The sequence below is a fragment of the Mycotypha africana genome (assembly GCF_025528875.1).
Source record: "Mycotypha africana strain NRRL 2978 chromosome Unknown BDF20scaffold_9, whole genome shotgun sequence".
Taxonomy (NCBI): Eukaryota; Fungi; Mucoromycota; class Mucoromycetes; order Mucorales; family Mycotyphaceae; genus Mycotypha; species Mycotypha africana.
This window is the reverse complement of record NW_026515733.1, coordinates 226127-238665: the sequence shown is the minus strand read 5'-3', so window position 1 is coordinate 238665 and position 12539 is coordinate 226127. Positions and strand designations below refer to the sequence as shown.

General features: G+C 39.0%; 10 protein-coding genes across 10 annotated transcripts; 8 read left to right on the top strand and 2 right to left on the bottom strand.

Moving 5' to 3' along the window:
• Nucleotides 1-210: 210 nt before the first annotated feature.
• On the top strand, nucleotides 211-2088 carry BDF20DRAFT_907258 (uncharacterized protein; the record flags this gene model as incomplete). Its single annotated transcript, XM_053083361.1, has 1 exon — nucleotides 211-2088. The coding sequence occupies one exon, from the start codon at nucleotides 211-213 to the stop codon at nucleotides 2086-2088; it is 1878 nt and encodes a 625-aa protein (XP_052933278.1).
• A 591-nt stretch (nucleotides 2089-2679) lies between these two features.
• Nucleotides 2680-3906, bottom strand: BDF20DRAFT_824907 (major facilitator superfamily domain-containing protein; the record flags this gene model as incomplete). Its single annotated transcript, XM_053077930.1, has 1 exon — nucleotides 2680-3906. The coding sequence occupies one exon, from the start codon at nucleotides 3904-3906 to the stop codon at nucleotides 2680-2682; it is 1227 nt and encodes a 408-aa protein (XP_052933277.1).
• A 1322-nt stretch (nucleotides 3907-5228) lies between these two features.
• On the top strand, nucleotides 5229-6512 carry BDF20DRAFT_884888 (uncharacterized protein). The gene is made up of 2 exons (XM_053081898.1): nucleotides 5229-5480; nucleotides 5555-6512. The coding sequence occupies exons 1-2, from the start codon at nucleotides 5361-5363 to the stop codon at nucleotides 6182-6184; spliced, it is 750 nt and encodes a 249-aa protein (XP_052933276.1). The 5' UTR covers nucleotides 5229-5360; the 3' UTR covers nucleotides 6185-6512.
• Nucleotides 6513-7010: 498 nt separating this feature from the next.
• On the top strand, nucleotides 7011-7379 carry BDF20DRAFT_884884 (uncharacterized protein). Its single transcript, XM_053081897.1, has 2 exons — nucleotides 7011-7091; nucleotides 7164-7379. The coding sequence occupies exons 1-2, from the start codon at nucleotides 7022-7024 to the stop codon at nucleotides 7268-7270; spliced, it is 177 nt and encodes a 58-aa protein (XP_052933275.1). The 5' UTR covers nucleotides 7011-7021; the 3' UTR covers nucleotides 7271-7379.
• On the bottom strand, nucleotides 7163-7531 carry BDF20DRAFT_884881 (uncharacterized protein). Its single transcript, XM_053081896.1, has 2 exons — nucleotides 7389-7531; nucleotides 7163-7364 (listed from the first exon to the last, which is right to left on the bottom strand). Exons 1-2 carry the CDS (start codon nucleotides 7483-7485, stop codon nucleotides 7294-7296), a joined length of 168 nt encoding a protein of 55 aa, XP_052933274.1. The 5' UTR covers nucleotides 7486-7531; the 3' UTR covers nucleotides 7163-7293.
• BDF20DRAFT_884878 (uncharacterized protein) lies at nucleotides 7423-7677 on the top strand. The gene has a single exon (XM_053081895.1). The coding sequence runs from the start codon at nucleotides 7484-7486 to the stop codon at nucleotides 7661-7663; it is 180 nt and encodes a 59-aa protein (XP_052933273.1). The 5' UTR covers nucleotides 7423-7483; the 3' UTR covers nucleotides 7664-7677.
• Nucleotide 7678: 1 nt separating this feature from the next.
• Nucleotides 7679-8605, top strand: BDF20DRAFT_884873 (uncharacterized protein). The gene is made up of 5 exons (XM_053081894.1): nucleotides 7679-7755; nucleotides 7843-7995; nucleotides 8062-8328; nucleotides 8374-8517; nucleotides 8584-8605. Exons 1-4 carry the CDS (start codon nucleotides 7744-7746, stop codon nucleotides 8515-8517), a joined length of 576 nt encoding a protein of 191 aa, XP_052933272.1. The 5' UTR covers nucleotides 7679-7743; the 3' UTR covers nucleotides 8584-8605.
• Nucleotides 8491-9078, top strand: BDF20DRAFT_884870 (uncharacterized protein; the record flags this gene model as incomplete). Its single annotated transcript, XM_053081893.1, has 1 exon — nucleotides 8491-9078. A coding segment is annotated over exon 1 (349 nt), but the record flags the coding sequence as incomplete, so codon positions are not given.
• A 249-nt stretch (nucleotides 9079-9327) lies between these two features.
• On the top strand, nucleotides 9328-9635 carry BDF20DRAFT_884865 (uncharacterized protein; the record flags this gene model as incomplete). Its single annotated transcript, XM_053081892.1, has 1 exon — nucleotides 9328-9635. A coding segment is annotated over exon 1 (226 nt), but the record flags the coding sequence as incomplete, so codon positions are not given.
• Nucleotides 9636-10081: 446 nt separating this feature from the next.
• On the top strand, nucleotides 10082-12068 carry BDF20DRAFT_683592 (uncharacterized protein). Its single transcript, XM_053076023.1, has 5 exons — nucleotides 10082-10506; nucleotides 10582-10642; nucleotides 10701-10762; nucleotides 10827-11682; nucleotides 11766-12068. Exons 1-5 carry the CDS (start codon nucleotides 10463-10465, stop codon nucleotides 11772-11774), a joined length of 1032 nt encoding a protein of 343 aa, XP_052933269.1. The 5' UTR covers nucleotides 10082-10462; the 3' UTR covers nucleotides 11775-12068.
• The last annotated feature ends 471 nt before the right edge of the window (nucleotides 12069-12539 follow it).

Sequence of the window (12539 nt, the reverse complement as noted above, 5' to 3'; positions counted from 1 at the left end):
AAGTCGAAATCCATTTTTACTTTGAATAAAAAAAGACAATCTCAGCCACCTACAGCAAATAAAAAGCAACAACACACACTAAAACTAAAGCATAAGCGTTCGTCTTCACCTCAAATTCTCTCTTTTGCAAGGCATAAATCAACAGTTGTATTGCGCAGGAAATCGTTCGCCTGCGAATTTGATTGCGTTACTACTTCAACCACTGCATGTATGGCTAATAAAAAGGCAACTACAAAATCAGCAGATGAATCCTTTGACAAAGCAAATTGTTATTTGTTTGGCAGGCATGGCTGTAAAAAAGATCCTTCGCTAGCTGTATCCCATCTGAGACATGCCGTGTCTTTAGGTCATCCAAAGGCAGAAGGAATACTCGGCTTTTGTTATGAATTTGGATTAGGTGTTGAAACGAACTTTAAACAAAGCGAATATCATTATTCAAAGGCAGCTATAGAGCATAAAGATGGCCTCAGTATGGCTCGTATGGCCTTCTTGCGAAAATACGGCCGACCCAACGTCAAAATAGACCGGATAGAGGCAGAAGAATGGATGGCACGAGTCAGTCGACAACCGAACGCTATACAATGGATTGTACAAGCTGCTTCACTGTATGATGATCCTGCGGCTCAATATGCATTAGGTGTTTGTTACCATGACGGCATTGCTGTACCCAAAGATGAAGGGGCTGCTTTTTGGTGGTACAAAGCCAGTGCGGAACAGGGACATCCACGAGGACAAGGTATCCTTGGTTACTGTTACGGTGAGGGCTTTGCGAATGGCCTTGTTAAACGGGATGAGAAAGAAGCGATGCGTTGGTACCGGTTAGCTGCTGATCAAGGTGAAACGGTGGCTATTTATAACATTGGCTATTGCTATGAAGAAGGTATCGGCGTCGATGTTGATTTACAAGAAGCGGTGAAATGGTACCGACGCGCGGCAGAGCAAGGAAATGCTTTTGGACAAAACTCTCTTGGCTATTGTTATGAAGATGGCATAGGCGTTGAAGTGGATCACCATGAAGCTGCAAAATGGTACCAATTGTCTGCTGCACAAGGCTACCCGTGGGCAGAGTGTAACCTAGGATACTGTTATCAAAATGGCATTGGGTTACCTAAAGATGATACCATGGGCGTCTTTTGGTACAAAAAGGCGGCTGCTCAGGGACACGCAAGAGCACAACACAACCTAGGATTCTGTTATCAGAACGGTATTGGTGTGGTAAAAGACGAAGCAGAGGCAATCAAATGGTATCGACAATCGGCTGAAAAAGGCAACACATTTGCCTATCATTCTTTAGGCTACTGTTATCAGCATGGCATCGGGGTTGCCGTGAACGAGCGAGAAAGTGTCTTCTGGTACTACAAGTCTGCTGAACAAAATCATCCTCCTGCTCAACTCTCTTTGGGATATTGCTATCGAAACGGCATCGGTGTTCCTAAGAATGAGCAAGAAGCTGTCAAGTGGTTCCAAAAGAGCTCTGAACGTGGTAATGCTTTAGCACAAAACAGTCTTGGCTTTTGCTATGAAGAAGGAATTGGGGTTGAGAAAGATGCCACACGTGCTGTATTTTGGTATCACCAGTCGGCCAAACAAAACAATCCTTGGGCGCAGTGTAACCTGGGTTTCTGTTATGCAAACGGTATTGGTGTAACAAAAGATGATGCAAAAGCCGTGGAATGGTATAGTAGAGCAGCCGTTCAGAATCATGCCCGTGCTATGGACAAATTGGGCATCCATCTACAGGAAGGGAAAGGTATAGAGCAGAATTTAACACGGGCCTTTGAACTGTTCAAGAGGGCCGCGGAATGTAGTAGCGACCAAACACCAGCTCAGTATCATCTCGCCAATTGTTATGAAAAAGGTTTAGGCTGTGACATCGATCTAGCAAAAGCGACTTACTGGTTCGAAAGAGCCGCATTAGCAGGTTGCAGAAAATCGCATGAAAGATTGCGACTTTTGATTGTTCGTGAGTGCTTGGTTCAACCCAATGCATTGTCAGCATCGACAACAACCTCCACCCTCGCTGTTCTTAACGAGGACGACCTCCTGTACTGCGGGCTCATCTCTGGTCATAGTGCACCCGCAGCATAACCCGCAGATCACTCTATTCATTGTTGAAAGCAGTAGCAATATTTGCTTTTTCACTCTCCTTTTTTCTTTCATTGTAACCCGATACCTCTCTTCATTTACCATTAGTTTGTAACCCTAATTTGATATCCTATTAATAGTTCCCCCGAAAGCATACCTCATTGTTCATTTCGACATCTAAAATTATACTTACTCATCAAAAATAATTTTGAATTCAGAATTTAGTTCTTGAATCATCTGATCCAATTTTTTGTATGTATTCCTCCAAGGTTTGTCACAACCCTGATTCGTTTAACCTAAAATGCCTTTAAATTACTTTGATCTGCTCTTCAGCGAAACAAAATATATTAACAATATTCTACCAAGTCTTTACAATTAACAACGGGGAGTGTAAGAGACATTTATAAGTTAACGTAAGCCACTTCATGCTTGGATATACATGGGATATTTTCTATGGACAGAGATTGCTTGGTATGTAAAAAGATAAATTATATGTAATCATAAATAGCACAAAAAAAAACTAGACCTAACGGTCTTCTGGAAAGTATAAGCTGGTTAAGAATGAATGAATTCTCATCCATTCATTTTCAACGCTCATAATGATAACTTATCGTTATCTGTTAGAACCCGCTTTTTCTCGCGTTTGTTCCTATATTTCTGAGAGAGTTGAACAACATAACAGAGGACAGAACCAACACACACTAAACAGTGTCCGATACCTAATAGTAAAAAAGGGGCACCCTTCATCCACTTGTCGAAAAGTACACCGCCAAGCTTGGACAATACAATGATACCAATAGCACCAATAAAGGAGTAGGTTGCTGAGACTGCAGCATTGTCGTTTCTGTCTACATGATTGCCAGCCACCATAGCCATACCAGAGATAATCATCCCGTATTGGCCTGTAGCAATCAAGATGACGAACCCCAAGGACAATTTTGACGTTGGGTCAATGGAGAATGAAAAAGGGATATTGCCACAAGCACCCACAGCGCCAGCAATAAAGAGGGCAATTTCTTTAGGGAGATACTCTGAAGCAAGAGAGAAGAAGGCAGTCGTACCTAATGCTACCAGCTGCGCATAACCCGATAACGTTGAAGAAGAAGCTAAACCCAAGTAGCAGGGTTTGCCAACGACACATTGTCCCCTTTCTATATAATACTGATTGATCCACAGAGATAAGAAATTGGTGATAATGATCTCATCAGCACGAGCAAAAAAACTTGAAGCATAGCCAAGAGCTATCCGAGGATCCTTTGCCACTTTTAATCCATTATATAGCTTGTCAATATAGCCTCTGAAGTGATTAACAGTGGGGCGCTTACAAGAATCCTTGGGCATGCAAAAATAGAGAATAAATGCAAGCACCATAGAAGTACCTCCAATGGCAGCATGTGAATAAGTTACGCCATGGTTGTTCGTTGGATAACGGATGGACAGGTAAGCAGGAACCATAAAGAGGCATAGAGCTGCAAAAATAGCGCCCAATCCAGAAGAGATACCAATACAGCCTGACACTAAACCACCTTTTCCACGTGCTACATCCATTGTCATAGCCACCATCATGGCTGTAGAACCAGCAGAACCAACGGAAAAGAGCAGCTTCAAAATGAGCATGTGTGGATAGACATTCTTTACCCAGGGATAGCAAACAATAGCCATGCCCATGAGAAAAATGGCTATGCTCATGACACCGCGACGTCCGATATGATCTGCTGCCATGGACCATACAACGACAGCAACGACTGCAATAATTTCAGAATAAAGGGACAAAGAACCAGTAATGTCACCAGAATCTTTCATATGACCAAGAATACCCATAATAATTTGACTTTGTGTGCCTGCGATATAAACAATCAATGATAAGGATGTGAAAACAGAAAAAATGATTGCAAAGAATTGTAAAGGATGGACATGGGGCTGTAATGGAATCCACCACAGAAACTTCCGTGATTTTGGTTCTGGTGCTTCATCTATATTAGCAGTAGTATCAACAGAGATAGAAGTGGTTTCCTTGTTCATCGGAATAGTACTGTTACTATGGGTGGCTTCTGTATCAGCTATAGTCAGATTCATTGATTGATTCATTTTATTGAAGTCTGGTTTGCTTTTTTTTTTTGTTTTTGTTTTTTGCGGAAGAATGGTTTGAAGATGTCTGGTTTTTTTTTTTTTTTTAGTTTTCAATATATCAAGCTATTGTTTGGTTGTTATTAATGAAAGGAAATAACGGGGAGGGAAAAGCAAAGTTAATTGATCAGGTTTGCATAACATGCATGAAGGAATAAAAAAAAAAAAAAGGGAAAACAGCGTAGGGATCCCTATTTGTACGTGTCTCCGTTTCTCCGTAGTTGCGGATTAGTTATCAGATGCAGATTATTCTTTCTTTCTTCGTTTGATCAATTGCAAGTCCCCGCCCAGAAAACCATCTTATCAGATAAAAAAGTTTGTAATACTGAAGACTTCCACTAAATCTTGAAAAATGTTCAATCGTGTCAAAGTTAGGAAAAAAAGCTCGTGCTGGTATTGTTATACAGTTACCTGTGCCCGTTCTGCTCCACAGATATATAATGTAACAATCTAGGATCTGTAGTTCACAAGGTTTATAGATATGACTTTGAGAACAAACTTTTATTTTAAAGACAAAACCGAAGTAGATAAAAAAGATTTGCTACTCAAAATGATCTAGCTTTTCAAAATCGAGATAAGCGACAATCATCATCAGTCTTGGGAAAAGATATGGTTTGTAGAGGGTATTTCACCTCTCATCCGTCCTTCAGACAAAAAGATCAGATAACATTTGTAATCGTTGCACAGCTCGATTATTACCCAGACAGTAAACAACAACAAAAAAAATGATTTCAATCTTTTGTTCATTGATTGTATACTGCTGTACAGGAGATTCCACATTCATTACGGCTATATTGCCTTGTAAAAGAATGTCTAAAACAGTTTGAAGCCCATTTTATACTATTTTTTCCCGTAATTTCTACGATGACCTGAGTTTAAGTTGGTCTTACAAATGCGCGTTCGTATTCGACAGAAATCCGGAAAAGGAAAGATTCGTATGAATCAGAAACAACGATAGAAATGATACCAATGTTTATAGCCAACAGGGGTAGCGTATTTTTCTCTTCTGGAATAGCACGGTTACTGTATAAAATGCTCGCAACCTCCGCATTCCACCGTATAATTGCCTCTTTTCTCTCTATTTTTTTAACTTTACTTAAGCGTAACTTTACTTAAGCGCATCTTTTATTCTTTTACTAAAATCCAATATGCGTACTATTGCAAGCCTTGCTCTCGTTGCTGCTGCTGCTACAGTTGTCTCTTCTCAGGATTGTAACCCTTCCTACAACGTTCCTAGCTCTAGCGAGTGTTTTACCAATTGTAATACTGTAAGTAGACACGCTATAATAGTATTATCAAACACATTGAACAGTCAGTCATCTAATGCGCAATAATTTAAAAGCAAGCTGGTAGTAAGTATGTTGCTGGTTGGACTATGGATCACACTTCAGAAAACTTTCTCCCCTCTTTGAAGTTGATGTGTACAAAAGGCACTTCGGAATACTTGGCTTTTATGACTCAGGCTGGTATGTGTATGGCTAAATGTCCCGATGATCCTACCCTTTTCAGCAATGAATTTGCTGGTGCTTGTGCCTGGTACGAACAGCATAAGAACGACCAATGTGGTAGCTCAGCAGTTACTACTACTACAGGAGCTGCTCCTCAAACTACTACTACAGCCAATAATGCTTCTCCAACTTCTCCAACTACTCCAACAGCTGGCACCGCCTCCGCAAGCGGTACTAACACCGGTGCGAGCGTTACTACTACTGCTGCCGGCACCGGTGCTACTAACGCTGGTACTCCTGTTGACAACGCTGCGTCACCCGCTGTTACTTCCGTCTCTCCCAGTGCTGCTGTTCCAGCTGCATCCAACAGTACTGCCATCAAACCTGCTTCTGCTGCACCTTCTGCGGCCCCTAGCACTGGTTCAACTTCAAACAATTCCGCTTCTCAAAGTGCTGCCAATAAATTGCAATTGAGCGGTTATGCTTTCGCTCTAATTGCTGGTGCTGCTTACTTGGCTTTCTAAAGCCTTGATTACAAGAATCGGTCCATATTTAAAACACCGAACCACATTTACTATTTATTTTATAAAGTATTTCGTTCCTTAATTTGTATCTCATCAACTTATTAGCTCTTTTCTAAACAATAATGATACTTTTTTTGCTTATTCTTACATTAAAGATCTGAATAAAAATGATTTTGATCATTTTTCAATAGAATTCATACGCAGCTGAACATGCTGAAAAAGCATTTTAATGCCCGGACCGGCAATTCCATTTGCCACATTATATATCGTAATACAGTATTTTACCTTATATTTTAGACATTTTACAATTTCTGATGGACAATATGCATTTTGAATTTAAATTTATTAGAAAATATTTTTAGAATAAAGTTAATAGTATTTTGGATAACAATTTGGACACTCAATTATTCAGTGATATCCAAGCAGCAATAAGGATAACATACAATCAAACCCAAGAAATGAGTCTCTATCAATAAGAAAGTCGCCAATAATGGTTTCATTGACGTTATCTTGCAATAGGACAAACTACAAAAAGCTTGACAACTTTTTTATTCAATGACGATGTTTTCCAAGACCAACCGATATTCGTCGGTGCCTTAGTTCCAAAAAAGGTCAACTTTGAATTGATTGACATCAAACCATTGATAGAGGGCTGAGGGCCATAGTATAACAGATACCATAGCGGAACGGGATGGTTATATTATCTGTTGTCAATGTTTTTTATATGCGTTCATGGGTGACTTTCAAAGAAAAGCACTATAAAATATATTGTTCTCTTATAGTCAAATGTTGTCTCTTTCACTTTTATTTCACGTTTTAAGATACATACTATGACCCATGTTCAAAACAATAATTTATGAAAAGAAAAAGCAAATTTTTGAAAAGAAAAAAACAAGTGCTGTTAATGGTAACTTGCCTTTTGAAAGCCTATATACTTGATCATATATATACGTATAGATTAATCATCGTGTACTGTTAGATGTAACGTGTATTGATTGCGGTAAAGGGGGTCATTACACTAAACAATACTTTAAATGTGAATTGTATGAGACAGAAACTGCAGATCAAGGTAAGGAGCTCATGTAGCTTTGAAGTTGGTAAATTCATCATTAGCAAGCGACCTCATTGTACCTATAGTTGGTTCGAAAGGCAGAAAACGCAAACAAAACTTTGAGATCAAGAAAGAAAAGAAAAAAGCAAGAACAGAGAAGAATGAAGACCCAGATGAAGACAATGCGTGCTGTACCAAATGCAAGCAACCAGGACATAAATCGATGCGTTCTCCTCTGTGTCCTCAACATGTATTATCAAAGGCAGAGGTTTTTCAACATCATTTGGGAAGTAATTACAAGGCGTTTACAAGAAGGTTGCCTCTTGATAACTGTGTTTTTGGTGACTATCGCAACGCATTCAAGTCAAAAGCTGTTGAAGCTTGTTCTGTTATTCGCAACTTGGTTCTTAGAGCGAAGCTCTTTGTGAATTATTACGTCTTGGAAAATGCAGCTCTTGCTGAGCCAAAGTGTATTAAATGTATCTTTACACAAAATTTCTGGTACTCTATGATACAGCTAGTGAATGGACAAAGACCAACAAATAGTAGGCTGATATCACAACAATTACTGAGCTCGTTTGATTCTTTTAAAACGACTTACCCTAAGATTGTCTTCCCTGTCAAGCTCTTTCCTGGACTTAGTCAAGCCATTACAGAAGCATGCACCGAAATTGCTACTTCCTATACGAACAGTATAGTGGAAAATTTCGAGGAGAAACTTCTCTATTTTTTGATATATAAAATACAAACAGCATTTGTGGTAAGTTGCAACTCAAAATCACTTGGGTCTTATATATATTTTAAAAAAAGCTCTTATCATGCGTAGTGTATGCCTTGGAAGCTTGTAAAAAAAGTCACAAGTGATTTCTGCTATCAAGAGATCTGTCAAGGAAAACCTAAATGGCCAACTGATGACTACCTTACCGAAGATATAAAAGCAAAGATCCAAACCTTCTGTGAACCTTGGAAGAAGAAGCTGGGGAAGAAAGTGAACATGAAGACATTATCTGCTGATCCTGGGTCTTTCGTACCCTTTTTGTTATCTTTGAACGCAGAATTTGAGAGGGAACACGATGATCATAAACCATTTGACGTACGACGACGTCCTCTTCCAAAATTGCTATCCTTACTGCCAAAGGTTTCCGTTCAATGGAGGTTCATTACCTTGAGCGTGAACGCTCTGTCTTCTTTTGTGAAACGTTCTTTACCCCGCAATTACCAAAGCCAATTAGAGCTGTTTTTCCATGTCTTTGATTTCAAGAAACTCCGGTACAAAAGGTAAGCATACAGTTAATACGGTATACAGTCGAGTATAATGTATGAGCTTTAACTTCTTGGGCACTTGTAGTATCTCTGAACTAACACCGAATGGTGATAACAAAGAGCTCTTTGGTAATATTGTCAGAACGGATGGGTTTTCAGTTGATTTTCTTTTTTATAAAAGACAACAATCTGGCCATGGTGCCTCGTTCCAAAAATTTGACCTCACTCTTGATGATTTCTCTCTGGATGAAGTTGACAATACTTATTTACCTATTACCCTGGATCCCGGAAGAAAGTCTGTTTTTACTGCTGCTATTGGCCTTGAATATAACAGACAAGTGCGAAGATGCACTACATCTGAATACTATCATATGACAGGGTCGACCCAATACAGTACCAAGTTAAACAGAAAGAAGGCTGTCACAGGCATAGATATCATAGAAAGCCAGATACCCTCGCCAAAAACCTCTCGTTTGGAAATATATGAGCTATACACTGCCTATACACTCAATAACCTGGACGCTCTCTTGGATTTTTATGGACCCGAAACTGCAAAGGACCGGTTTTCATTGTACCAAGGAAGACAAAGAGCACCGGAAACTATGGCCAACATGTTGACTCATGGAACGGCCAAGTACAATCACAAGAAGAGAAGCAAGGCAAGGAAGAGGAAAAGACAGCGGAAGAAGAAGAAGAAAGGAAAGAATGTTGACGAACAGCAGCCAACAAAGTGAGTTTCAATGGAATTACATGTTCATCGTTTAGCTTATGCACTGATTGATAATTTTTAGAAGTGACAAGAAGTGGAAGGCTGATAAGTACTCAGGATTCCCTAGAAGGGTACCACTGATTGTGTTTGGTGCTGGAATGTTTGGAAAAGATGTAGTCAAATTGAAAGGGCAAAGATGTGGTGTTGTCGGTAAACTCTTTGCAACTCTGAAGAAACGTGAAGCTGAAGGTCAATTGATTGTTGTCACAATCGATGAATTTAAAACCTCTAAAACATGCAGCCTCTGTTTCTATGATGATATGCAAATTGTTGATACTCCTGGATTCAAGGGTACCGGCGTTCTTCACTGCAAGCAATGTCTAAAGCTATGGCAGAGAGACATTAACGCTGCTATTAACATGATGACTATATCTCAAGCAGTTTGGTCCGGAGCTGGAAGACCCGATGTTTTTAAGCCAGCGAAGAAGAAAAAAGTATCGCCGTAATAAACACGGTTTTCCTTACATTTTGAGGATTTAGATCATTACAGGTAAGGAATAGTACGGTATTTTTTTCTTGTTTTTTTTTTTTTGTTTCGCAATACTGACAAGTTTTTGGGATTTGAATCATTGTTTGAACGGTTTATATTTTCGTCTACAACACAATTGCAACTTATCTAAAATGAAAATATTAATCGTCCAAAAAAAATGTATTTCATCTAAAATATTAGTTAAAATACTGTAAGTAACACACAAATAAGGTTTGAAGCACCTTTTTTTCCTTTGCAAGCCTTCTTCTAGAGAAAAGTTTTTTATCTGTCCTTTGGGACTGGAAGTCTATTGAAACATGCGTTTTTATAATTCTATGAACATGGATTCAAATCGCGATGTATCGTACCCTCAAAAATGATCGCTAAAGTACTGTAGAAAAACACCATTGTCGGAAAGAATTTTGCGATTTTACCAATTCAAACTCTCCTCAAATTGATTACGGTCACATAAAAATGAAATAGAAATGTAAAAAGAATAAAGCCTTACTCATAGTCAGTTGACATTTGACGCCATATGCCTTCTGAACCCAATTGTTTACATAAATGCACAAAACAAAAAGACCAAAGAGTTCCTTTTTTTAAGCCACACTGTAATACCTATAAATCAGAAAACAATATAAATAGCTCAGCCCAGTCTACCTTTTTCAGATTATTTTCTTTTCTTCACTCATGCTTTTTTACTTACTGCTTCTTTATCTATAAAGGATGCCTCTACTATCTAACAAAAGCCAAGAAGAAATCAATCAAAAGTAAGTAATGACATCCGTAATTCTATCTTGTACAAGTTGCGGGTATTGACCTCAATTCAAAATTGACCGCATTAGGAAAGTTCGCAGTTTGCTGCGTTCAAAGGAAAACAAAAAGTGTTTCGATTGTCCAACGAAGGTAAGCAAAAGGGAGCAACTACTTATCACTATTCAAGTACTCTAAATGGTTTGTTTAGGGTCCATCTTTTGTAAATACAACTATTCAAACATTCATTTGCACTAGATGTTCCGGCTTAGTGTAAGTGCTAATCTCGTCTAAATTATATCTCTATTTCAGCACAGCTAATCACTGTATACTATAGCCGTGAAGTTGGACATAGAGTCAAAGCTATATCAGCTAGCAAATTTTCTGGTCCGGAAGTACTTGCGCTCGAACATGGTGGAAACGAAATAGCTTGTCAAATTTGGCTCAGCAATTATAACACACATGATGCTCCGGAACCGCAATCAGACGCCGATGTACGTGCATTTATGAGGCAGAAATACTATGAACTTAAATGGTTGAACGCGGCGTTGCTTCAGTCGCATAAAGAAAAGGTCCTCGGATTGATCCATAAAAATTTTGATGAAAATGGCGTACCGCTTGTAAACAAATCAAAAAAACAAGCTGTAGATGCTTATTCCCAAGTACCATTGATTGCTAATGAAGAAATGAATATCATGCAAAAAGAAGACGTGACGGCTATTTATAGCTATAAGCAGCAATTAAATCACTATCACCCATCTCCCTATCAACTACCAAACCCTCCTTTAAGCCCTACCTCTCCAACTAGCCCATACAAATCGAGTCAAACAGAAGATTTTGATAAATCTACTAATCAGCCTTATCTCTTGAATTTAACGGCCTATCCAGAACCTACGCATATACCTGCCTTCTATACTGAACAGAGAGCAGTTGGAGATATGCTTTATCGACGAAATAGTAGCCGTCAATCTACATATAGCAATCAGGATTCATTCACAACTTCATCTGAAAGTATCCGAAGTTCCACAGAATTCGACAGAATTGACCAGTCCTATTCTACTATTATACCTGAGCAAAGCTCAATTACTTCAGCATTCCCATTGCCATCAGTAGTATTTCCTGAATCAACCAAAAGCATGCCTATGCTAAACTTTCATCATAACAGTCATAACCTCAATACACCATACCCACAGGTAGATGTTATCAAATTGTTTGTTATTGGAAGATTTTTCAGCAGTATCAAAACTAACAACGTGTCTCTATCTCGTACAGCTAGCTGCCATAAGTCCTAATCTCGTTGATGCTCAAGCATCGGTTGATACAGATAAATATCAAAGTAATACTTGCTATCGCAAGGCCGACGTTCCAACAGCTATGGTGCCGGTAGAATCAGCGATGACGCCAGGAAAGGAAGCATTAACAGCAGTTCAGGCCATTGTATCCATGAATGAGTTACCATCTTTTCCTGATTGTAGAAAAGTCACCACAAACCCAGCCGCATCAGCAAAGCCAAATAGTACATTTGACAGCATTATTTCAGATCTTGCAGGATTAAAATTGCAAAAGACAGCTAGAAGAGCCACTTATACCGGTGGTCTTCTATCTCCGACTGCCGTTATGCCTTCCACATCTGCAAACTTGCCGAGAGATAAATGTAATGCTTCAAAAGAAGAACGTAAGTACCTGTTTAAAAACTTTTTTACGCCACAGTTTTTCTCAAAGGAATTACTATTATTGCGCAGAATCAAAAAATATTCGACCGCTGTCTATGTCTAGCGATAACTACTTTGCAGATCTTAATAAAAGGTTCAGTTTCGAACCTCCTTCGAATGATCAATATGCTGCATTAAGAGGTATCCCTGCTCCAACAATTCCAAAGCAAGATTTAGCAGAGAAACCCAAAAAGACCTCAAAGGATCCAGACGATGAAGAGGAAATGTGGGAAGGTATGGTATATTCGTAGAGCTGGTAAGGTTATTTTTTTATTAACGGTGATCGCTGTATAGAGTTCTGCTCCTCAGCAACTATGACAAGCAATGAAGATTTTGAG

Coding starts and splice junctions, on each gene's coding strand:
- BDF20DRAFT_884888 (XM_053081898.1), top strand. CDS start 5,361: ATGCGTACTATTGCAAGCCTTGCTCTCGTTGCTGCTGCTGCTACAGTT. Junction 5,481..5,554: donor GTTTTACCAATTGTAATACT/GTAAGTAGACAC, acceptor ATAATTTAAAAG/CAAGCTGGTAGTAAGTATGT.
- BDF20DRAFT_884884 (XM_053081897.1), top strand. CDS start 7,022: ATGTTCAAAACAATAATTTATGAAAAGAAAAAGCAAATTTTTGAAAAG. Junction 7,092..7,163: donor AAAAACAAGTGCTGTTAATG/GTAACTTGCCTT, acceptor GTGTACTGTTAG/ATGTAACGTGTATTGATTGC.
- BDF20DRAFT_683592 (XM_053076023.1), top strand. CDS start 10,463: ATGCCTCTACTATCTAACAAAAGCCAAGAAGAAATCAATCAAAA. Junction 10,507..10,581: donor CAAGAAGAAATCAATCAAAA/GTAAGTAATGAC, acceptor TGACCGCATTAG/GAAAGTTCGCAGTTTGCTGC. Junction 10,763..10,826: donor ACTAGATGTTCCGGCTTAGT/GTAAGTGCTAAT, acceptor TGTATACTATAG/CCGTGAAGTTGGACATAGAG.
- BDF20DRAFT_884881 (XM_053081896.1), bottom strand. CDS start 7,485: ATGTTGAGGACACAGAGGAGAACGCATCGATTTATGTCCTGGTTGCTT. Junction 7,365..7,388: donor CTGGGTCTTCATTCTTCTCT/GTTCTTGCTTTT, acceptor TTCTTTTCTTTC/TTGATCTCAAAGTTTTGTTT.
- BDF20DRAFT_884873 (XM_053081894.1), top strand. Junction 7,996..8,061: donor AAATACAAACAGCATTTGTG/GTAAGTTGCAAC, acceptor TATCATGCGTAG/TGTATGCCTTGGAAGCTTGT. Junction 8,329..8,373: donor ATGATCATAAACCATTTGAC/GTACGACGACGT, acceptor TTACTGCCAAAG/GTTTCCGTTCAATGGAGGTT.
- BDF20DRAFT_884878 (XM_053081895.1), top strand. CDS start 7,484: ATGTATTATCAAAGGCAGAGGTTTTTCAACATCATTTGGGAAGTAATT.